Genomic DNA, 24,822 nt, shown 5'->3' with positions numbered 1-24,822 from the left:
CTAATGCCAGTTAAATTGCAGCAATAATAGCATGTTGTGACTGCTTCTCTCCTCAGGTGGTGAGACAGTTGGGGAGCCAGACTCAACAGTTTCGCATCCTGGCACTCAGCGCCACGCCAGGTGGAGACACGAAGGTGAGCATCACAGCCTCTTCCACAGCACTCTGAGGATGTTTACCACTATTATTTTGACCTTATGACGCTTACAAAAATGTGTTCAATGGACTAACATGACATTATGCACTGACATTATGTAATGATGTACCACCTCAACCATTTACAAGAGTACAGAAATTATATTCCACCTCAATAGTATTCACATTATGTAGTATTATCACCCAAATTGCCTACTTCCTAGAAATCTATCAACTCACTCCTGACTGTGTCTTCCTCTACAGTCTGTGCAGCAAGTCATATCCAACCTTCTGATCTCCCACATTGAGCTGCGGTCTGAAGAGAGCCCTGACATCCAGGCCCACTCCCACCAGCGCAGCCTGGAGAAGGTGGTGGTTCCCTTGGGGGAGTCGCTGGCCGGGCACCAGGCACTCTACCTACAGGTAGGCACCATAGATCCTCTCATATCAGACTTGGTGGCACAGATTGTTTTCCTGGAAATGTGATGTAGCCTATGTCAACTAGAAAGGTAGACAGTGTTCCTATCTGTATGACAGCCGTAGAGCCTTCCAAAACACAATAATGATGTCTATGTTCGTTAGCTTTTTGAACTTTGTGGTGAAGGAGTGGCCTCTGAGGCTGGTTCCCTTTTGACCCTGGGTCATGTGACATTTGTTTTGGTGCACTGCCACCATCTTATGGCTGAGATGTGTTATTGCAGGATGTTGTTATTTAAACTGACCCCTACTTGGAAGTAAACGTTCTCTTTTGCCCTCTGTGTGGTACAACTTAATTCATTATTTCTAACTATATAGTGAAAAGCTGCATCCCAGGGTGCACTGTGGTGGTCCGTCATTGTTTGTCAGTGCAAATGAGCCGTCTGTACTGTAGTGCCCATTTCAGACTAATCTGTCTCAATTGGCTGGAGTGGTAGAATGTTGCGGCTGTAGAGCAAAGGGTCAATCCACCAGCTACTCCACCAGCACTGTACCTCCAACCTCAATAACTGTCAACAGCCGTCAAACCACTGGAGCTGAAGTGACTGGCTGCTAGGGGAATCAGACAAATGAACGCTCAGATAGGTGTTCCCCATGATCCAGCATTCCAGACAGCCTCTGGCGAGGAGGAGACTGAACCCGTGTGGTGCTGCCTGTAGTTGGTGCACCTGCTCTCGTATGATGTGCTGAATTTCCTAAGTTACTCTCACGGTTTATGGTCTAGACAAGATGCCATGGCCTCAACATTGACTAACTCAAAGTAGGTTTTCCTCAGCAAGTATCTCCTTCATGGTCTAGACTGCCCTCAACACTGACTAACTTAACAGTAGTAGGTTTGCCTCTCCCTGGGCACCTCATTGCATAATATCAATGTGACAGCCTGAGCCTACATAATATTTTGATATATTGTGCATGGTTCCCTCTTGTGAGGGATTGTGTTTCACACAGTAACTGAGCCCACAATTATTCCCTTGTCATGGGGAAGAATATTTGTTCCCATGCCGTCTTTTGTAGGTTATGTATTTTGATCTCATGAAAGAAACATACACACTTGATGTGTGTTTGTGGGTGTGAATCAAGTAATTTGGCAGTACATGGCAGATGTTCCCTCTGGAGATTTCCTGCTCCCTCAGGCACAGCACTGAGCTGGGGCTTAGTAACCTCATATGCCCCCATCTCACCTTAAGGTTTTGAATAGCCTTCAAAATGGTGCCATTTCCATGCTCACTGTTGCCAGATAGGTTTGAAATTATACTTTACAGCAGTGGATCTGCTTTCGTGTGTCTGAACATGACAAATCAAGCTTTTTTGTATACTGGTAGTCTAGGTTATTATTAGGATTTGATCTATTATTGGGAAATATCTATCCCCACCATCCTGGCTGGAATCACACAATGAAGATTTAATACCATTTTTATTTCTTAAAGAAAGGAAACCAAACATTTTAACAAAACAATCAAGAAATCCACAGCTCTCATCGTTGCACTTCATCAAAAATGTTTACTGTACAGAACACTTTTACAAATCACTGAAGTAATTACAAACCATACCCCAAATTGCATCCCCTCCAACTGGATGTTCCCAAATGACCAGTCTGTTAGTTAGACGTGGTGGAGTTCAAATCTTTTAAGCATGCTCCAATTCTGTGCACATTAAGAACGTTAACATTATATCCCACTTGGTGTCTACCTCATCTCTGATTCCGGGCAGCAAAACAACTAGCCTAAAGTGTAAAAAGCTGCAAAGGCCAAACAGTTAGCCTAATAACCACCACTGGAACAACTTGGTTAAAGGTGCGTGTTATAATATTACTACACTGATCATAAAGTTCTGGGGACGATGATTTCTCAGAACTACATTTAGACTGGACTTGGCGATTTGAAGTGATTGAGATCCTGTTAGTTTACATGCTGCTGAATGCGGTATGTGGTGAAATAATGGTTATGAATGGTCATTAACCCACACTAGGCAATGAGAAAGATGATCTCCTGAACAAGTCTTCACACAGTGATGATTTGGCAAGGTACAGTTACCATACAGGACTGTCTGTGACTGGCTACCTTATCACAGCTACTTTAATATACAGTCCGGTGTTCAGCAGTATAAGACTAATTCTCCTCTAAAACAAGAATGATAAATCTTTCCTATATATTGTTGAGTCAATAAAATAGATATGATACAGATACCTTTTATGTTAAATGAATCCTCTTAGTCATTGGTTTTATTACAAAATATTTGTGAAGATAGAAAATACCTCCTAAAATGTTATTTTGAGTTTGAATGGATTTTTGTTAAATTGGGTATAGAACCCTAATAATGCTGTGAACTAAAAAACTATTACCTTTTCTTACTTAGAATAGAAATACAAAACACATATCGGTGTGTATACGATAGGTTGCTTTATTTAAGTGCTCTATGCATTTCCTCTCTTATCTATGTCACTTGTTTGTCGTCAGCAGTGCCAGGTAACTTGCAAGAACATTGACACAAAGCGATGTCTGGATTGGAACAGTATGTAAAGAGAGAGACAGAAAGAGGTAATATTGTAGTTTGTGAACATCTTGGCTTTAAGCAGGGGTTTTCCTGTATCAAAAAGGGGCTTAGGTGGTAGACATGGCTGGGGGCGTAGCAGGGGCGCGGTTAGGCTGTCGGTGTGGCTGAATTTCCCCATCTTGGCATTGTAGCAGATCTTTTGCATTTAAGCTAATTTCCAGCAATTCTACACATTTTGCCATGCAGCTGAGAAATGTTGCAGTTTTAAAGGTAGACTCAGCGATATGACGTAGATGCAGAAAGTAAACAGCAGAGTGGGTCAATTTCCTCTCTTTTGGTCCCGTGGCTCCCACGCTGTAAGGGTGTGAAGCGAACCCATGCACATACTGTGTGTGACTGTGTGAGAGCAAAGTCTTTCATCTCGCTCATCTCTATCTGCGCTGCTGCTCGTGGCAACGTCATTTAGCTGAGTCTACCTTTTAAAGCAAATTTCCTGCAGTTCTATGCATTTTGCCATTGCTAATGCAGTGTTCTTTTGCTCAACTAAATCTATACTGCTAAATTCATTGTTTTTGGAATTTGTATTTTTTTTCCTTTTTAGGTGATCGTTAGTTCTGAAATATAAAAAAATATATAGGTCCATTATATTTTCTACATACTTTATCTAGTTTTAGTCGTTTAAGTTTACACTGAAAACATTTTTCCATCCCCCAAAAAGTTATTTCCTCTCCCTAAGAATATATATCTTTTCACAGTTTGGATTTAGGCAACCCGCCCAAGGATTTCAATGGCAGAAAAAATCCTGGCTTTAAGAATGAGGAATGTATTGACTCTCAGAAAAAGCATAGAGAAATGTAGTATGCAGCAGATAGCATGCTTGATTGTCATACAGCAAAGGTCAGTGATTTTGGTTTTGTAGTAATGCTTTTTAAAAATGTTTTATTTTCTCACCGTGCTTGGGCGGTATAGCGGGGTATTTGGACAAAGCCACGGGATGGTTTTTCAATATCATCAAAACTATTTCTTGAATATTTGTAGCTTCTTTTTAAGTTAATACCTGCAGTCAACTTGTGCAATATGTTAGGCAATAAAACAGATTGCGTTCTTCATTTCACCTGTCACATTATGAAGCTTACCGTAGTTCCCCAGAACAGTTGAGCCAGTCATATGTTTGTTTGTAAATAGCACAATGGGAGAAAGCTGGAGCTTGTGAGTCCAGCTGTTTAACTTACTAGTTAGCTGTTTTCCCTTATGAGAAGCATGCGTCAAAACTTTGTTCATTTGCATAATGTCTCTCGTTCACATTCGCTCGTAAATGTCCAAACTCACCAAAAATGACATTCGGTAGCTACTACCTATACTTGTTTAATTTTATGAGCTGGATTGCCTGTCTTTGCAAGTAGTTTATTTTCGTTTGCACTCGTTAGCATATTTAGCTAGCAGCCTCTTGAAATTCGCTATTAGTTTGGCGCCCCCTTGTGTACTAAGGCGGTAGTACCGTAAATCCCGGGATGAGAGAAGGACTGTATGATGACATGAAAATCTGGATACTGCCCAACCCTAGTGTTTATACATTCAGACTGTTTAAATACAGTGCTATGAAAAAGTATTTGCCCCCTTTCTAATTTTCTCTACTTTTGCATATTTGTGATACTGAATGTTATCAGATCTTCAACCAAAACCTAATATTAGATAAAGGGAACATAAGTGAACAAATAACACACAAATTACATATTTATTTCATAAATATGGTGTGATGGTTTGGGGATGCTTTGCTGCCTCAGGACCTGGACGACTTGCCTTAATAGAAGGAACCATGAATTCTGCTCTGTATCAGAGAATTCTACAGGAGAATGTCAGACCATCTGTCTGTGAGCTGAAGCTGAAGCGCAGCTGGGTCATGCAGCAAGACAATGATCCAAAACACACAATCAAGTCTACATGAAAATTGCTAAAAAGCAACAAATTGGAAGTTTTGGAATGGCCTAGTCAAAGTCCAGACCTAATCCCAATTGAGATGGTGTGGCAGGACTTGAAACGAGCAGTTCATGCTTGAAAACCCACACGTCACGGAGTTAAAGCAGTTCTGCATGGAAGAGTGGGCCAAAATTCCTCCACAGCGACGTGAGAGACTGATCAACAACTACAGGAAGCGTTTGGTTGGAGTCATTGCAGCTAAAGGTGGCACAACCAGTTATTGAGTGTAAGGGGGCAATTACTTTTTCACACAGGGGAATTGGGTGTTGCATAACTTTGCTTATGAAATAAATTTGAAATTTTTGTTATTTGTTCACTTATGTTCCCTTTATCTAATATTAGGTTCTGGTTGCAAACGCTTCCTGTAGTTGTTGATCAGTCTCTCACGTCGCTGTGGAGGAATTTTGGCCCACTCTTCCATGCAGAACTGCTTTAACGCCGTGACGTGTGGGTTTTCAAGCATGAACTGCTCGTTTCAAGTCCTGCCACATCATCTCAATTGGGATTAGGTCTGGACTTTGACTAGGCCATTCCAAAACTTCCAATTTGTTGCTTTTTAGCAATTTTCATGTAAATATGCAAAAGTAGAAAAAATTAGAAAGGGGGCAAATACTTTTTCATAGCACTGTACATGTTTATACAGTTCTGTGTTTCTCTATATGTCACTATTTTGCATCTTCAGTGTTTCCTTGACAGAAATAAAATGGCCTGCTTTACATACACTTTTTCACTGCTGATAAATCCACCCTCCTATTGCATTAAATGGTCTAAAGTTGGTAGTTATCATGGTGAAGATTACAATTAGGCCTATCCCTCCCCAATGCTGACTGGAATAGGTGTCATCGTTCAGGATTGTTAATTGCCTGGTAAAGATTCAAGTTCAAGGTTTACAGTGTAACTGGCTCAATAATTAGATATCCACCCACTTTTCACAAAACATCACGTAAACGTCATTTGGCTCCTCTCTCTTCGGAGGAGGTCAAGACTATGTGATGAGAACAGCAGGTGCAGAGTAAAATCACTAGTTGGCCTATCAAGAAGGTCTTAACCCTTGAGTCAATTTCTGCGGCCCCACTGAAATCGAATTAGCATAATAAAAATATCCCCATAAAAATTAATTCCAAATATATTTTTTTGCATGGGCTGCGTCTCAATCAACCGCATCCGCCGATTCTTCCGCAGCTGCGGTGAAAGGTGGCAGAGCTACAGCTGTGTTTGTCAGATAATGAGGAATCCCGAAAAATCAGTCTTCTCACAAACGTCTGTAGTGTTTGGCCTACAAACTATTATGACCCCTCTATGGACAGGTGAGACGCTCACGAACACGTCGGTGGTTTTGCGCTACGACCCCCACAAGCGTCATGGGACTCGTCTGAAGTCGGTACCGCCGATCTGCCAACTTCTGTCTGTAGTGTCCGAACAGTTTGGGCTACACACTAATATGACCCCTCTATGGAAAGGTGAGTCTCTCACGAACACATACTTGTTGGTTGTTTTTGCTTTAGGACACCCACAAGCCTAGCCCGATACCAGTTAAAAAATATTAATTGAAGTAAAATAAAGTATACACTGAGTGTAAAAAACATTAAGGACACCTGCTCTTTCCATGACAGACTGACCAAGTGAATCCAGGTGAAAGTTATGATCCCTTATTGATGTCACTTGTTAAATCCACTTCAATTAGTGTAGATGAAGGGGAGGAGACAGGATTTTTAAGCCTTGAGACATGGATTGTGTATGTGTGCCATTCAGAGGGTGAATGGGCAAGACAAAATATTTAAGTGCCTTTGAAATGGCTATAGTAGTAGGTGCCAGGCGCACCGATTTGTGTCAAGAGCTGCAACGCTGCTGGGTTTTTCACGCTCAACAGTTTCCCGTGTGTATCAAGAATGGTCCACCACCCAAAGGACATCCAGCCAACTTGGCACAACTGTGGGAAGCATTGGAGTCAACATGGGCCAGCATTGCTGTGGAACACTTTGGAGTCCATGTCCCGACGAATTGAGGCTTTTCTGAGGGCAAAATGGGGGGTGCAACTCAATATTAGGAAGGTGTTCTTAATGTTTTGTACACTCAGTGTGTATGGAAGTAGTTTAGTGTCTAAAAAAGGGGTTAAATATGTCAAGAAATATAAATAGTTTCCTGATCTTATCTCTCAGATATAGGACAGACACTTCAAAACAAACTTCCTTTATATGTTTTTCCTTGTATGAATCTGTTATTCAATGCGTTTGTGGGCTAATAGCAGGAAGTCCAAATTAAATGTTTCATCAGATAATGTAATATATTTTTGGGTCCTAAAATCGAATATCTAAATGATCCTTCGTATGACCATCTGAAAACAATTCCATATGTTAGCTTAATAGAACCCCCCTCTTCCAGGTTTAGACTCTAGAAGGTTAATGGACCCAAATGATGCAGCCTTGCACAGAACTGGTAATCAGGACCTTTTTCAGCAAATTCCCTAAGTCTCTTCTCTCTAAAACAGGAAGGGGTTTCCATTAGGGGTGAATCGGTAGGGTCCGATAAGGACGGGGGTGTTGGGTGGGTCAAGTTCAGGAGGAGATTTCAAGGTTAGGCTGGCCCTCAAGGTCGCTCCAGGAACCAAATCTCATTCTGTCGATTTGCCGCTGCGGGGTTGGTGTAGCCGGCGACGATGAATGAGCAATTCACGCATACGGCGGGGGAGTCGAGCACTTCCGCCATGGTGCGGATCTCGTTGATGATGGTCACCTCGTTCGTGGCGCCAGCGAAGGCCCTGGAGCGAGAAAGGGGCACATAGGAATCGAATGAGATTTGATTCAAGTAGTGGAGGTGTGCGTTTTTGAAGGTATTTTAACCTCCCTACTCATTCTGCTGTTTAAATTCCCATGAGGCTTTTGAATAGACTGCTTTGAGATTGTCCAATATGCTATGAAAGTGAATATCACAATAGGCTAAATGGAAACAACTGGAGCCACTGTCATTTTTGGAAGCATAATGTCTAGCAAAAAAGTGTTGGCGTGGTGGCTAACTGACTGAAATAATGTAAATAACTTTAGCTAGTTAGTCTCTTGTGACTGACTTAACAAATGTTTGTGTCCAATAGAGTAGCTAACTAACTGCAGGCCGAAACAATTTGCTTGAAACTGAACTTTGTTCATGCTTCAAACTGACAGTGGCTCCAGTAATACATTTTGATGTTAACGTATCCATATTGTATTGTCATAAAATGTATCAGGCAGCACAAAATAATTGCAAACTACTACCTTGTGTATACAATAGTGGCAGGCCATTCCTCAATACTTATTTCTGTGTCAGAAGGCTGGGGTGGCTGGGCTTGGTATTCTGTGGGCAGGTAGTAGGCCACAGTGACGTCACTGGACAAGACAGAGTGGTTCTCGTCCGTGCGGATCACCGTCAGGATAGGGATGGTCATACCCAGATAGGTACCTAAGGACAGGACATGAACAACCAAGAGTCTGCAGTAGATTTGGCTAAACAAGGATGACTTTAGAAGAATATAGATTCAATGACTCCTGTAAACGCTGCTTTGGGACTCACCTGAGGAGTTCTGCTGGCAGATGTATCTCATGAGCTTCATGAAGCCGTAGCAGATGCTCTGCTCGTAGGTGTCCTCGTGAACCGTGATGCACGCCCAGTGGGCCTTCTCATAGTGACGCTTCTCATAGAGCACGTCCCCACACTGTATAGACAGACACACACAGAAACAAAGGCTCAGGCTCATGCATTTGGCTGGGTCACTATTAGTGATGTGCGGATCAGCTGTTTGTTCACCCGCAATTCCTAATAACCCAGCCGCAACCACTCGACTATACAGTGCATTCGGAAAGTATTCAGACCCCTTGACTTTTTCCACATTTTGTTTTACGTTACAGCCTTTTCTAAAATTGATTAAAATTGCCCTTGTCTTCTTGGCACACCTGTATTTGGGGAGTTTCTCCCATTCTTCTCTGCAGATCCTCTCAAGCTGTCAAGTTGGATGGGGAGCGTCGCTGCACAGCTATTTTCAGGTCTCAACAGAGACGTTCGATCGGGTTCAAGTACGGCATCTGGCTGGGCCACTCAAGGACATTCAGAGACTTGTCCCGTAGCCACTACTACATTGTCTTGGCTGTGTGCTTAGGTTCATTGTCCTGTTGGAAGGTGAACCTTCGCTCCAGTCTGAGGTCCTGAGTGCTCTGGAGCAGGTTATCAAGGATCTCTGTACTTTGCTCCGTTAATCTTTCCCACAATCCTGACTAGTCTCCCAGTCCCTGCCGCTGAAAAACATCCCCACAGCATGATGCTGCCACCACCATGCTTCACCATGCTTCCTTTAGGTGCCTTTTGGCAAACTCCAAGTGGGCTGTCATGTGCCTTTTACTGAGGAGTGGCTTCCATATGGCCACTCTACCATAAAGGCCTGATTGGTGGAGCGCTGCATAGATGGTTGTCCTTCTGGAAGGTTCTCCCATCTTCAAAGAGGAACTCTGGGGCTCTGTCAGAGAGACCATGGGGTTCTTGGTCACATCCCTGACCACGGCCCATCTCCCACGATTGCTCAGTTTGGCTGGGTGGCCAAGAGTCTAGGTGGTTCCAAACTTATTCCATTTAAGAATGATGGAGGCCATTGTGTTCTTGGGGACCTTCAATGCTCCAGATCTGTGCCTCGACACAATTCTGTCTCGGAGCTCTACGGACAATTCCTTCGACCTCATGGCTTGGTTTTTGCACTGACATGCACTGTCAACTGTGGGACCTTTATATATAGAAAGGTATGTGCCTTTCCAAATCATGTCCAATCAATTGAATTTACCACAGGTGGACTCCAATCAAGTTGTAGAAACATCAAGGATGATCAATGGAAACAGGAAGCACCTGAGCTCAATTTAGAGTCTCATAGCAAACGGTCTGAATATTATTTTTCTCAACCTGTTTTCGCTTGTCATTATGGAGTATTGTGTGTAGATTGATGAGAAAATGGTTTTTATTTAATCTATTTTAGAATAAGGCTGTAGCGTAACAAATTGTGGAAAAAGTCAAGGGGTCTGAATACCTTCCAAATGCACTATTATTTTTTCTCTATAGAAGTGCGCATAATGACTTTTAGGAAAAAGCTGTTTAAAAAAATGAAAACTTCTCCAACTTCTGGACATGCCTCATAATATATGGTACAAATAATGTATACACTGAGTGCACAAAACATTAAGAACATGCTCTTTCCATGACAGACTGACCAGGTGAATCCAGGTAAAAGCTATGATCCCTTATTGATGTCACTTGTTAAATCCACTTCAATTAGTGTAGATGAAGGGGAGGAGACAGGTTAAAGAAATATTTTTAATCTACTAAACTATGTGGAATTGTTTTATATGGTCATACCAAGGATCATTTAGCTATTTGATTTTGAATTTTAAGACTTCTTGAAGTATCAAAAAATATGTACCAAAAATGTGCTGGAAAAATGTTATTTGGCCTTACTGCTAATAGCCCATACAAACGCATTGAATAAGATTTACTACATGGAATAACAGTCCCCCCCAAAACAATCTAAAGGAAGTTTGTTCTGAAGTGTCTGTCCTATATCTGAGATAAGAAAGATCTGGATTTTTTATTTATTTTTTTGTCACTAAAACATATATACTTCCATTCATTTTTTTCCCAACTGGTACCGGGGGGACCTTCAGACGAGTCCTGAGGCCTGTGGGCAAAACAACCGTCCTAGAGCAAAGGGGTCGCCTTTTCACAGAGGGGTCATATTAGTGTGTAGCCCATACTGTTCGGACGCTACAGACAATTTGTGAGAAGACCGATTTTCGGGATGTCTCATGGTCTCACAAACACTGCTCTATCTCTGTCACCTTTCACCGCAGATGTGGAAGTGCGGCATCCAATGCAAAACAACTGATCTCTAGCTTAAACTGACGGATTGTTATGGGGATTGATTTATGCCAATTAGATTTCTGTGCGGACATCGACCTTAGGGCTTGGCCAGAGAGTAGAGTTAACCCCCTAACTGACTTGAGGTAAGCCAGTTGGACCATTTTATTTTTACTTTCCCCAAGTGACTAAGAGGCTCATTGAATTGGCTGAGGGGATTGTCTTTATTCCCCTATCCAAAATAAAATGGCAATCCCTGTTACATCGGCATTAATCATATTGTAAACACAACTTGGCTTTTGTGTCACGTCTCAACAGAAATGTGGTTGTCATTGACAGTGATAGTGAAAATGCGTTGGCACTGCGACCAGGATTTTAAACATGATAAGCCGCAGAAGCGGTGTTCAGTCCTTGGGGAACTTTAATATGGCGAGTGATCAGTTCTCAGACGACGGAATTTGGTTGTCATCCTTTTATTAATCGCTTCTGTTTCATCACTATCTGCCTTTTGGTGGTGGGGCAAGGCCTCATTCTTGTTCAGTAAGAAAATAGCATAAAATCAAGGATATCTACACTACATGACCAAAAGTATGTGGACACCTGCTCATCAAATATCTCATTCCAAAATCATGGGCATTAATATGGAGTTGGTCCCCCCTTTGCTGCTATAACAGCCTCCACTCTTCTGGGAAGGCTTTCCACTAGATGTTGGAACATTGCTGCTGGGACTTGCTTCCATTTAGCCACAACAGCATTAGTGAGGTTGGGCACTGATGTTGGGCGATTAGGCCAACGTCGGCGTTCCAATTAATCCCAAAAGGTGTTAGATGGGGTTGAGGTCAGGGCTCTGTGCACGCCAGTCAAGTTCTTCCACACCGATCTTGACAAACCATTTCTGTATGGACCTCGCTTTGTGCACGGGGGCATTGTCATGCTGAATCAGGAAAGGGCCTTCCCCAAACTGTTGCCACAAAGTTGGAAGCACAGAATAGTTTTTTCTTTTTTTTTGTCATTTAGCAGACGCACTTAACCCTAATTGCTCCTGTAAGTCGCTTTGGATAAGTGCCTTGCTCAAGGGCACATCGACAGATTTTTCACCTAGATACTTTTGTACCTGTTTCCTCCAGAGTTTTAATGACTCCAACCTAAGTGTATGTAAACTTCCGATTTCAACTTTGTGAATATGGCGCGTTTCTATGTTTTGTAGTAAAAAAGCTAGAGTGTTTTCAATTAGTATGCAATGCCTACTCATAATTGGTTAAATCACACGATGCACACCGACGTCATATTCCCCCATCTCTTTTACTTCCTAGAAGTAAACCTAGAAACTTGCAATTTTCACATGTTGATGTTTGGGTGGTGCTGGAGATGATGAATATGAAGTATTTTAACTGTCCTACAAGTGTACAGGCTTGGGGCAAAAAATTGGCCTAGGCCTAGATCACACTGTTCCTTGAAGGATGTTTGCATTTCAACTGATGCAAACTTACTGTAGTAGACACCAAATTGAAAGTGTGCTTGTATACCGACGCCACACACACACTGCTGCTACTTACTGTCTTATCTATCCTGTTGCCTAGTCACTTTACCCCTACCTATATGTACAGTACACAGCTACCTCAGTTACCTCGTACCCCTGCACATCAACTCTGTACTGGTACTCCCTGTATATAGCTTTGTTATTTTCTACTCCCTGTATATAGCCATGTTATTTTTACTCATTTGTGTTCATTATTCACTGTATTAATTCCTTGTGTCACTTTTATTTTGTATCTTATCTTAAACTCTACATTGTTGGAAATTGACCCGTAAGTAAGCATTTCACTGTTAGTCTACACCTGTTTTCTGCGACGCATGTGACAAATAAAATCGGATTTAATTTGAAATTGCCTTCAATTTAGTGTGAATTGTCCGATAATAAGAAGGGCCTAATAAATGCCAGTTAGTAGACACTTTTAGCCAAAGCGACTTAGTGTGCATACATTTTTAGTATGTGTGATCCCTTCAGCCAAACAGGACCACACATTTTACAATGAGTCTTATTGCTTGGCTGGCAGAGTAGATATTGTTTGTTGGTGAATTTGTCACGATGATAGACTTGCCTTCTCCTTACGAGTGATGAGCGTGAAGGGCACGCGCTCCCGGTCGTGTTGGCCGTCGTTGTTGCTGGTGATCTGCTGGATGGGCTCGGCCATGTCTGTTTTGGAGAGAAAAACAAAGACTTGGTTAATTTTTATTGAGTTGCTTCAAGTAGGGTCGCCATAGTCCGGGACCTTCAGACGATTTGGGAAAGAGTGAGGAATTTTTCAACCCTACCTTCAAGTACAACAAATGTGGAGTCGGGTTGTATGCTTGTTGACAATGCTGTAGTGCTACTAACAAAACAGCCCATTCTTACATTTCCAATCCTGATTTGGGCTCCATAGATTCAGAAAAACGTATTGTCTGGCAATCTGCCTAATAAAGGTCAAACTAGTAAAGGCAAAGGCACTGAAATATAGACCCCTATGACATGACTGTAGCTAGTAGTAGTACAAGAAGTATTGGTTTCCTATTGCAGTCTATAGACTATAGCAGCTGTTCCCAAACTAGGGGTCGCGACCCAATGTGGGGGTCGCCCGATATAAAAATGGGGTCGTGGGAGAATTTTCAAAATCCTGAAGGGGAATAATATACACAAATATATATTATAATATCGTCTTTGTATCTCAAAATCATTAATGTGGTTAACCTTAAAAATCGAAAACTATTCAAATCTGAAAGATAAAATTAGATAATGGGAAAAGGCTGTACTTGACCATTGCACATGAATCATTCCCAAGGTGAATGGCTAGGCCCACTAAGCTATGAAACCACACACTATTGCAGAGACTTTGATATTACCGGCCGCAATTGATATGGTGAAAACAATGTGCAGAGGCACAGAAACTCAAATCAATACCTTTGTCAGCTAACACTGTTAAACAATTTATGCTATTGCTAGCAATCAAGAGGAAACTCTGAACGACTCAAACTACCCAGCTTATGCTCTCCAAATGGACGTTAGCTGTGAGGGCCGAGATGCCCATGAATTGACTTTTGTTTGCTATACATGTCAGGGGATGCTATTCACAAGGACATATTGTTCGGTCTCACGAATCCCAAGCATAAAAACGCACAGGGGATGTTCAGTGTGCTGCGTGGCTATATTGACGAAAAACTGATTCCATGGGATCGAATGGTGGGCTTTTGCACAGATGGGGCTCCATCTATGGTAGGACAGCGGGCAGGCCTCTGCGCTCAAGTTAGGAATGTGTCTCCCTCTGCCATATGAACGCATTGTATGATACACCGAGAGCAACTGGCGGCAAAAGAATTATCTTCGATTGTAAACTACATCAAACCACATCCACTGCACGCACTTCTGTTCACAAAACTATGTGGAGATATGGGATCAGAGCATGGCAATGTTCTATTTTACACCGAGGCTTGGTGGTTATCGAGGGGGAGTGTTGGAAATATTTTTCACATTAAGAGAGGAACCTTTAAGACTTGGTTGACGTTCTGTTTAAGAAAATGTGTCTCCTTGCCTATGTAACAGACATATTTGGTGAACTAAATGAACTGAACGCAAGCATGCAGGGGAAATACAAAAACATTCTACAGATGATTGACTAGGGTCAGTGGATTCAGATCAGATTAAAGAATTCTTATTGGAGAGAGTCTTTCAAAAGCGAACCATGCCCCCCTTCCTTCAGCTGTGAATGTTTCTAACAGAAAACATCATCCGTAAGTTTCCCACACGAGTGATGACTGCTCACCTCCAAAGCTTGAAAGAGCACTTTGGGACATTTTTTACATTTTTACATTTTTTAGTCATTTAGCAGACGCTCTTATCCAGAGCGACTTAGTTAGTGAGTGCATACATATTTTATTTTTTTCATACCCCCCGTGGGAATCAAACCCACAACCCTGGCGTTGCAAACGCCATGCTCTACCAACTGAGCTACATCCCTACTTCCCAATCTGTTTGACATGCCGGTAAGTGAAATCGAACAGCTGATCGAGCTGTCATGTGACCGAATGCTGCTGACAACGCATTCACAGGTCACTATTGAGGAGTTTTTGTTTGATTTAAAGGGAATACCCTGCCACCTCCCGCTGAGCATTAATGCAGCGGTCCAAACTAATGGGAATTAGGACCTCGGAAATCTCTGACTTCCGAGCGTTCAAGACAACTGGGAACTCTGAGGGAAAAAACGAGCTCAGACTGGGAAAAATCTTTTGAACGGTCATCCAATTCAGAATTCCAACACGGTCCTCATTTTAGAGCTCCGACTTTCCGACCTGAATATCAGTGACGTCATGATTTGACCTCGTATTTTTCAGAGCTCCCAGTTGTCTTGAAAGCGCCATAAAACTCATGGTACCCTTCGCCAGCTCATATCTGTGTGAAGCTGGATTCAGTGCGCTTATCTGCATTAAAACCAAATAGGTTAGATGTGACAGCAGAGATGAGGTGCACACTGTCGGCCATGCCCCCTAACTTTGGAAAGCTCCTACACGACATGCATCAAGCACACCCATCTCATTAGTGGTGGTGAGATAAGATACGTCAGACTAATTTGCAATTGACTGTCATAGCCCCACATTTAAAAGTATGTGATGGTGAGTTGAGAAGACAATCAGAAATACTGTTCATGTTTTTCAATTAATTGCCATTGCCCCAAATCAAAAAGTAAACATTGGCTATTAATTACATTAGTTGTTTTCACATGGTTGGGGTCACGAGAATTTTCAGAGATCAAAATGAGGTCGTGGGCCGAACCCCTGGCCTATAGTGTTCAGTAGGCTTGGGCAGTCCCGGGATTAGTGTTGTCACAATACCAGGTTTAGTAACACGATACCCGATACGATCACAATACTCGATACCAAAACTATACAAAAGCAAAAAAAGAAGGCATATTAGCCAAAGTCACTTCATCCAGGCAGAAACTCAGCTACTGCTCTGTTCAATCGTGGGCATCTTTTGAGTTAAATATCATTACATTTGAAATGTTTTAGGTCAGAATTTTTCAGAGGCAGCCATGTATGCATTAATGAACCAATTATACAATGACTTTGGTAAAAACAATCTAACTACATAACGCAATGGTAATAATGTATTTGAATGGTAAATCTCTAGGCTTGGACTGTATCCAGATGGTCATCCCGGGATGTTCGGTAATAAACTGAACACAAGGGGCGCTATTTTCAAACCCCACTGAGCCTCTGCAATCCGAAGGTTAGCAATGCTAACAAGTACATGTAAAATCCCTTAGAGAATGCTAACAAGTGCATTTCAAACTCTTTACAGTTCTGACCTAAAGTATTTGCAGGACAGACATCCCAGCTCATAAAGTTATACAAGTAACAAAATAAAATGCTACTCACAGTTTGCTGCACGCACAAAACAAATATTAGACAGCAAGGCTCTTGATCCAGGAGGGGGATTCTCTGCTGTTACCAAACAAAGCTTGATTTGGGAAGAAGCTAACCACTTAGCAAAATAGCTAACTAGCTACTAAATTAGCAAACCAAATGCACAACTGCAGAGCATTTAGAACATTTTAGACAGGTAACTTAATAGTTATAAGATATCTAGCTGGCAAACATTTTAGTTGTGAATTCCATATTAACTACATCACCTGGCGCATGCTGCACAACAGTGAGTGACTCGCAAGGCTCCGTTCTCTCGTTGTTGTGTGCTTGTAAACAAACACCATGTGACTGGGGACTACCGGTAAGCTTCATAATGAAAAATGTGACCAGTCTAACGTATTGCATAAGTCGACAGGTATTTACTTAAAGTAGCTACTAATACAAAAACCAGTAATGACGTCATTCACAATTGACTACAAAGTGTAAATAGGATCATTTGTCATAAAGTCAGTCTCGTCCAAAACTGAGTTTTGTAAGTGAGTTCGTCACGACTTACTGGAGGGATGGGCATGGATTACAGTTATGCCCAGTGCCCACTAACACGAGAGAATAGGGCTGGGCCCTATATACCGTATTTTAGTAAATACTGTACGGCTGCACAATTCGGACCAAATATCTTATTGCTATTTTTTGTGGGGCCTTATATTGCAATTGCGAATTTTTTAAAATATTTTTTTAAACTTGGTATTCATCAGACATGGTTTAAACAAGTGTCAGGGTAGAGAACATTACTTCTAAAATGAGATCTGAATGAATACATACTGCGCTAACTGAATACAAAACCAAATGTTCTACTAGACAAAAGGTCTGTTGTAGCCGTGTAATAATCCACGTATGAGCTCTGCTTCAACTTCTCCTTTTAATTTGTAACCATAAGCCTAACTGACTGCAGCCCAATAGTGTGATTGAGCGCTCAATCCCTAACAAATGACCTCTAGTGTATGAAGGGGTATTGTTCATGTGAGTGCAAGGCTACAGTACAGCCTAATATTTGTTATCAGAAATGTCAATAAGCATATTTCCACTTTGTACAAAGTGTGGGGGCGGCTGAGGTTTACTGTTCCAACATTGTAACCCACAGTATGTCAGGACAGGATTTAATAGCCCAAGCTTTCCCTTAACCAGAGCAGGCTAGGCTATAGCTCATCTGTTAAGCCTTTAATGCCTCAACGGTGGCTCCATGCTAAGTCTCCAATTAGTTAGTGGAAGGAGAGAGAACGAACAGGTGGGGGCCCCAGCCCCAGTCTAACTGGAACTCAATAAGCAGCATACCATAACTTCATTTACCAGTCCTCATCACTCAATGTTCAGCAGCCTACACGTCCAACCAAAAGGGCATTTATTTCTACCCTGTGGCTCCGACACTAGCCTACTTCAACCTGGGTTGTGTTTAGCGCTGGGCGATATAGCCTAATAATCATGTCTTGATTTTTTTCAAACTTATGGGTGATTCATGATATATACAAAAGTATGTGGACACCCCTTCAAATTAGTGTATTTGGCTATTTCAACCACACCCATTGCTGACAGGTGTATAAAATTGAGCACACCGCCTTGCAACCTCCATAGACAAACATTGGTAGTAGAATGGCCTTACTGAAGAGCTGTGACTCAACGTGGCACCGTCATAGGATGCCACCTTTCCATCAAGTCAGTTCGTCAAATTTCTGCCCTGCTAGAGCTGCCCCGGTCAACAGTAAGTGCTGTTATTGTGAAGTGGAAACTTCTAGAAGCAACAACGGCTCAGCCGCGAACTGGTAGGCCACACAAGCTCACAGAACGTGATCGACGAGTGCTGAATCGCGTAAGAATCCTCTGTCCTCGTTTGCAACACTCACTACCGAGTTCAAAACTGCCTCTGGAAGCAACGTCAGCACAATAACTGTTCATCGGGAGCTTCATGAAATGGGTTTCCATGGCCGAGCAGCCTAAGATCACCATGTGCAATGCCTAGTGTTGGCTGGTGTAAAGCTTCCGCCATTGGACTCTGGAGCAGTGGAACACGTTGTCTGGAGTGATGAATCACGCTTCACTTGGTGGATGCCAGGAGAACGCTACCTGCCCGAATGCATAGGCTAACTGTAAAGTTTGGTGGAGGAATAATGGTTTGGGCTAGGTGCCTTAGTTCCAGTGAAGGGAAATCTTAACGCTACAGCATCCAATGACATTCTAGACGATTCTGTGCTTCCAACTTTGTGGCAACAGTTTGGGGAAGGCTCTTTCCTGTTTCAGCATGACAATCCCCTTTGGAATGAATTTGAACGCCGACTGCGAGCCAGGCCTAATCACCCAAAATCAGTGCCCGACCTCACTAATGCTCGTGGCTGAATGGAAGCAAGTCCCTGCAGTAATGTTCCAACATCTAGTGGAAAGCCTTCCCAGAAGAGTGGAGGCTGTTATAGCAGCAAAGGAGGGACCAACTCCATATTAATGCCCATGATTTTGGAATGAGATGTTCAATACTTTTGGTCATGTAGTGTTACCCTAAATAAGCTTTCTTGTACAATTTAAAAAGGTCAAATACACTGCATTTCAGACAGTCAGCAATAATCTAATGAATTAAGAGCTTGTGAAATTATACCTAGGCTAAATATAAGCCTTCCACAACCATAAAACCCACTCATTTAATTATTATATTTAAATAGTTTAACCTGTTATGAAAATGCCTTTTTATTACAAATTTAACCAGAACCATGCATAATGCACATTCAATAATAATGACTAACTTCTTGTAGCAGGCATTAGGCTATAGAAAATTAACACAGGTCTCACACTCAAGCACAAGCCCATGTGCTAGTGAGTAGCCAGCTAATCTTCATATTTCAAGTATAGCCAACTTGGATCTATTTGCTAACAAGGTAGAACAGTTGAATTGTTATGAACACATCCTTCTGTCTGTCTCCAACTGTTTGAAAAGCATGTTAGCCTGTCCACTTTCTTCAAATGTTGAAATCAAGTGGTCTACCTTATTTCTCAGAATGAGAACGACTTGCCAATACCTTATATAATTCTGTTTTATGCTTATTGCTCATTTATAAAACACAGACTAGACAACTAGCATAACAGTCTTTGGCTAAAATGCTGCTAGCGGAACCGCGCGTGACAAACCGATCATACATTTTCCAGAATCTGTTCATTGATACTCTTGTTTTAGTAGGGTCTGTTCTGCGCGCAATTTGAGGAGTTGAAACATAAAAAGCGTGTTTGAAAGGTTTAATTATTTATTATAGTAAAATAATGTCTCCAATGTGTTTCGGTTTCCATATGACCGATTTCTGTTGGACCAAACCTCAAATGCAAATAGCGAGTTCAATCCGCTTGTCAGAGAGGAAGAAGTGATCTCTTATCTGTTTTTCTGTGAGTGGCTTGGTGTGTGTGTGTAAATTGGAAAGTGCACAGCCTACAAGGTATTGCACACAGCACAAAAGACACGAAGGAGATGAGACCAAATGGACAACATGAGAACAAGCGGACATAAACGCTCAGAAAACCTTGATTCTTACAATATAGGCATTTGGAATATCGCGCAAAAACAAATGTAGAATTAATCTAATTAATTTGATATATCGCAAAGCCCTAGTTGTGTTCATTAGGCACTAAATTGGAGAAAACCAACTCAAACACGGAGGGGCTGTGGATATGTCCAATAAGAACCGCTAGTTTCCTTTCAAAAATGTTTTAGTAGTATACCCTACTGAACACAACCCCAGACTGCAGGATGGGGTTACTGTACCCTACTGAACATACATACATACTGCTCTACTGGACTGTAGTGGAGGGGATACTTAGAATGTAGATTGAACAGCAGTAGTACTATTCAGAAGTTTTGACTTTACTCTGGGGACAGCTGCATAGACAGCCCAGTCTGAGTGTACATTTTTAGCCCCCTGTAATTTTGCTGCAGGCTGCCTGCTGCAAACCCAGTCTGCATTCCAGAGGGCGTAGTATGTCAGGAACAACTTTGCTCAGTTTACTCTCAGTAATATAAGCAGTTCTGGGTACAAATCTGGTTGCAGTACAACCAACCGCCTGGCTTCTGTGTGCAATAGGAGGCCTATCCATTGTTTGACTGTACGTGCAGACTGCTGCAATCTGTATTCTAGGGCTAGGGGGAATTGGGTCACTCAGTGTTGTTGCCTCATGTTAACCATAGACAGGGGTTTAAATTCAGGCCAAAAATATTCACATTCTCCATAGTCAAGTTGTAAACAGAACAGTGTCTTCTTTCAACCTGGGGTTTTGTAGGCTATATGGCAGGGATCATCAACTAGATTCAGCCTAGGGCCAATTTATTTATTGAGCGGATGGTCGGGCGGTCGGAACATAATTACAAATAATTTGTAGATGGCAAATTGACCTCAAGAAGGCCAAACAGATAGAAAGTTTGACAAAAACATAATCATTTCAAACCTTGCTTACATTTGTATACGATCACGTTTCTCTATGCGTGGGAATACTTGGGAACAGATTTCTTCAATAAAAATCACTTGGAGCTGATTTTCCTGATGTTTAGTTTAGCCAATTAGTTTAGCCAATTAGGGAACCCTGCTATATGCGGCATTTTTCAGCCATTACTGTATTCTGGCTATATTTTTCTGAGAGGTAGGTTATTAAAAAGTGATGCCATTTTCAGGGCGTGAAACATTGCTTTCAATATTTTGTTATTTGCTGAAAGAGTAGGTTCAACATTTCAATTGTTAATACTTTCAGTTAGGATTCTAAGTACCATATTTTTTTAAAGTGTATTTATTTTATGGATCAAAACTATCCATGCATTCCAGTTGTATTGGTTTGCCTGTCATGGGGCGTTAGTGAACATTACTACCTAACGGTCAATCTTGAGGGGGATGACCTGAACATTTACTGACCAGCCCTATTTTCCTCATTGTATGCACAGCAATTATTGTCCCTCAGGGATGAATACAATTTATTGAATATTTTATTTAAATGTTTTCCCAATTCAATTTTCCACGGACTTGTCATCATCTTCAAGATTTCTATGTTAGGAAAACGATTTCTTAATGGAGGCATTTCTTAAATGTCATTGGCATGATGTGTTGAAGACATATGAACAGTGGCACCTCATGCGAATGCCTGCCAAAATGGCAATGGGCATCTGTTGGATCAGGGTTTGTTAATCATTTTAAAAGAGCCTCTACTGGTCACGAGGGGCAAAAAGATCAGGGGCTTTAAAAGGGGTTAAGTGACATCAGTCATGTTATGCTACAAGCACTCATCTTACTAGGTTACGATTACATGTAGCCCCTCATTTTTACACATGGCACTAGCATTATTCACAGCCTAGGATTTCATGTAGCTCAAGTACATTATAAATGTTTAATACATTTTAGTATACATTAACTAGCCTAGTTACAATAGTACCGTATGTGAGTGACTGTATACATTGTCTTGAGCGCTGATACAATGTATCCGTTTCTTGGCTTGGACACAGCAAATTACCCACAATGCACTGTTTTGACAGCCGTCAACATTGACCGATAGTTTAAATAACGTCGACAATGGTTTGAGTTTCAATTTGATGGCTGTATGTCTATTTGTGAAAAAAGTATAGGTCATTTGTGTCCGTTTAATGATAACGTCAGGCACCTTGATGACGTCGACTACAGGAATAGTTCGAACTTGCTGGCTGATCTCTCGCGCATAAGTAGGTCAATCGATGAAACAGGAAATAAAAACAAAGTAGCCAACCTTGCACTCTTATTGTTGTCACAATTGTCACAGTTTCAACCGTTTTGTTTATGCTGTCCATACAGCATTGTCACAAGAGAATTGCCCATACAAAATCCACTACTTTCTAAATTCGAAATGTACAGTGTGTGCTCTAAATCGCAAATGCTTTACCTCGAGGCACTTCCACCTGGTGTCCCCGAGCAGCGTCCTGCCAGTAGCTCAGCAATCTGTCTTGCTGCTCTTCGTCCTCCATCGTCTCACCCTCCTCTTCCAGACTTCCAATGCCCGAATCTGACAGTTGGTCTTCCGAAAAAGATTCCAGGTCCTCTAGCGTGATCGTCCCATATGAGGATCCGCTGCCGCCTCCACCACCGATACCGTCGAGTCCACCACCTCCGTTCATACGACAATTACCTGGCTGCATTCTCCACTCTTGGAAAAAATATTTAGATAAACGTATTCCAAAGCAAATGTGTACTGTAGGGTCTAAAGAAAGACAGCGTTTGGTGGTAGATCCGTCACAATCCGATGCTGTAAATTCTGATCCAGGTAAATCCGAATTAGGAAAACTTCGAATTAGGAAAACTTCAGGGCTCTAGTCTTGACGCTTATTCCGACGCATTTAGCAATGTTGTTTTCTTTACACAGCTGTGCAACCTATATTCTATTTACAAAAACCATTTCAAACTTCTCTACTGAAATTATTAATCGTCGACTGCAAAACAAATACCTTGCCTGTCATTACACGACCCTTTCCATGGACTGTAGTGAACTAAACTTGATGTTTATAGACGATGGAACACCACGTGACACCTGGCCACTCCTACTACTGCAAGACGGGATAAATGCTGAAGTCACCTGAACATCTTTGCCTGAATTCTATGGAGGACTAAAAGTGCCACAATTAAATAAATAAATACACCATTAAATAATTACTTAAATGTGTCATTAATTAATTAAAATTAGAATTAAATACATAAATGTGTAATTAAATCTATCATTAATTAATTCAAATACCGATTCATTTTATGTAAAATACATATATAATTATTTCACTATTTACATTTACATTTCATGATCCTGCATTGCAGTGATTCATGAATTACTTAAAACTGTCAAACTGACCCATCAAAGTCAGTGGGCGGGGCTAACGCGAATCTAGTCTGATCCATTGCTTTGGTCTGAAGTAGAGTAGGCCAACCTGGATAGAAACAATGGAGGATCTCCGTGAACTTTCCAGGGAGTTGGTTAGAGACATTTTAAACTTAGCAGAGGATGTAGAAGCAGGACCTGCTGACCCAGAGCATGTAGCTAGTAAAGCAGAGGAACTTATTGAAGTTGTTGGAGTCATTTCCGCACTTTCCGACGAAGATATCGACCACAGAGTGATTGCAAATCTAGAAGAAGTTGTCCACCGCTTCTCTGGTACCAGGGCACTTCAGGCCCAACACACACAGGGACCGGGGCGTTTGGCGTTTGACATACCGAGTGCAGTTCTGGAGCATTAACTTCTTTGTGGAGTTCCCGCAGTTCAAATTTGCAGCGATGTTCGGTGTGTCAAAGAGGACCATCAGGAGGCGCATGCAACAATACAGTTTAAGGTATTTACACTAAATTCATGAGTTTTCTGTTTATGAATTGCTGCTCTCATACACTCGGAAAGAATATGACGTTTAAGGTAACATTACTTGATGTTGTGTTTTTCTTGTTTGTACAGAAAGACAGATCTCTATTCAGCTGTGAATGATGAGGAGTTAGACCGTATTGTAAGTGAAATTCACAGAAGTCATCCAAACACCGGCTACAAGCTAATGCGTGGTCACCTGAATGCAAGAGGTGTGCATGTTCCAAGTGAGTAGATAATAATATGGGCATTATTTAAATGTATTTTTAATTTGGAGCTCTGCCCCTTTGAAAGGTGAAGGAAGCCCGCTTATGGAAAGACATCAACCTGTGAGCTGTAGTTTCTACAGTGCATACTATGCAAAGCTGTATTATTTTAAAAAACTGAATAAGTAACATTTCATTTCTCACTGCCTTGGTGACCAAAAATAACAATCTTGTGTAAGGACATGTCAAACTAGTTTTAAGTACAAGACTGATTATGCTTGTCATCCATTCAGGTTCCTGAAGAATATGGGATCGATTGGAACGGACCTCACTGCCTTCATCGAGGCACTGTGCCAGTCCCCGAGGTTCAGCTGGCCCGTGAGCTCTCAGATGAAGAGGTTGCAATTTTGCCAGCTCCCGGAGTTTCTGTTACTGATGCACTTAGACTATATGTAGAGACTGTGGAAGTGTTATCAAGAATCTTAGACTGATGTCCAACCCATGTTTTTATTTGTTGTGTTAGAACAAGCAAGGAAAAACTGAAAGTTTACTTTCCTTTTAAAAGAAAGGAAAAAAAGCTGTTTCTTTGAAGCTTCCTGTCTCATTATGGTCCACAGAATGACTAACATGAATGCTGTACTGTTAGCACTGAAGGTGCAGAACAGTTTGATTTTAGTAAATGGAAGAAAAAAAAGTCAACTACTGCACAGTGTGTTAATGTTTTCAAAGACACTGAACTTGTGTCAATTCATCTGAACTGTGTATGCATTGACATTAGGGCTGGGCAATATGGAGAAAATCAAATATCACATTTTTGACCTAACACCTTGATGTCGATATTGCAACGATATTGTAAGGTTGACAATTGGTGCATTCACAAAATATCTTCCACATTTAGA

At 41.5% G+C, this 24,822-nt stretch overlaps 2 protein-coding genes across 2 annotated transcripts in view; one reads left to right on the top strand and one right to left on the bottom strand.

The window, feature by feature from the left end:
• Positions 1–24,822, top strand: part of fancm (FA complementation group M) — a 106,026-nt gene that overhangs the window by 1,479 nt on the left and 79,725 nt on the right. The window contains exons 3-4 of the mRNA XM_084144242.1: positions 57–134; positions 398–556. Coding sequence (XP_084000368.1) covers positions 57–134; positions 398–556 — 237 coding nt within the window. The remainder of the gene's footprint in view (positions 1–56; positions 135–397; positions 557–24,822) is intronic.
• soul3 (heme-binding protein soul3) lies at positions 2,006–22,865 on the bottom strand. The gene is made up of 5 exons (XM_084144245.1): positions 22,265–22,865; positions 13,045–13,139; positions 8,624–8,765; positions 8,329–8,512; positions 2,006–7,838 (listed from the first exon to the last, which is right to left on the bottom strand). The coding sequence occupies exons 1-5, from the start codon at positions 22,515–22,517 to the stop codon at positions 7,667–7,669; spliced, it is 846 nt and encodes a 281-aa protein (XP_084000371.1). The 5' UTR covers positions 22,518–22,865; the 3' UTR covers positions 2,006–7,666.

Source organism: Coregonus lavaretus (assembly GCF_964263955.1).
Source record: "Coregonus lavaretus genome assembly, chromosome: 27".
NCBI classification, from domain to species: Eukaryota; Metazoa; Chordata; class Actinopteri; order Salmoniformes; family Salmonidae; genus Coregonus; species Coregonus lavaretus.
The sequence above is the reverse complement of the archived record's forward strand: the minus strand, read 5'-3'. Positions and strand labels throughout refer to the sequence as shown.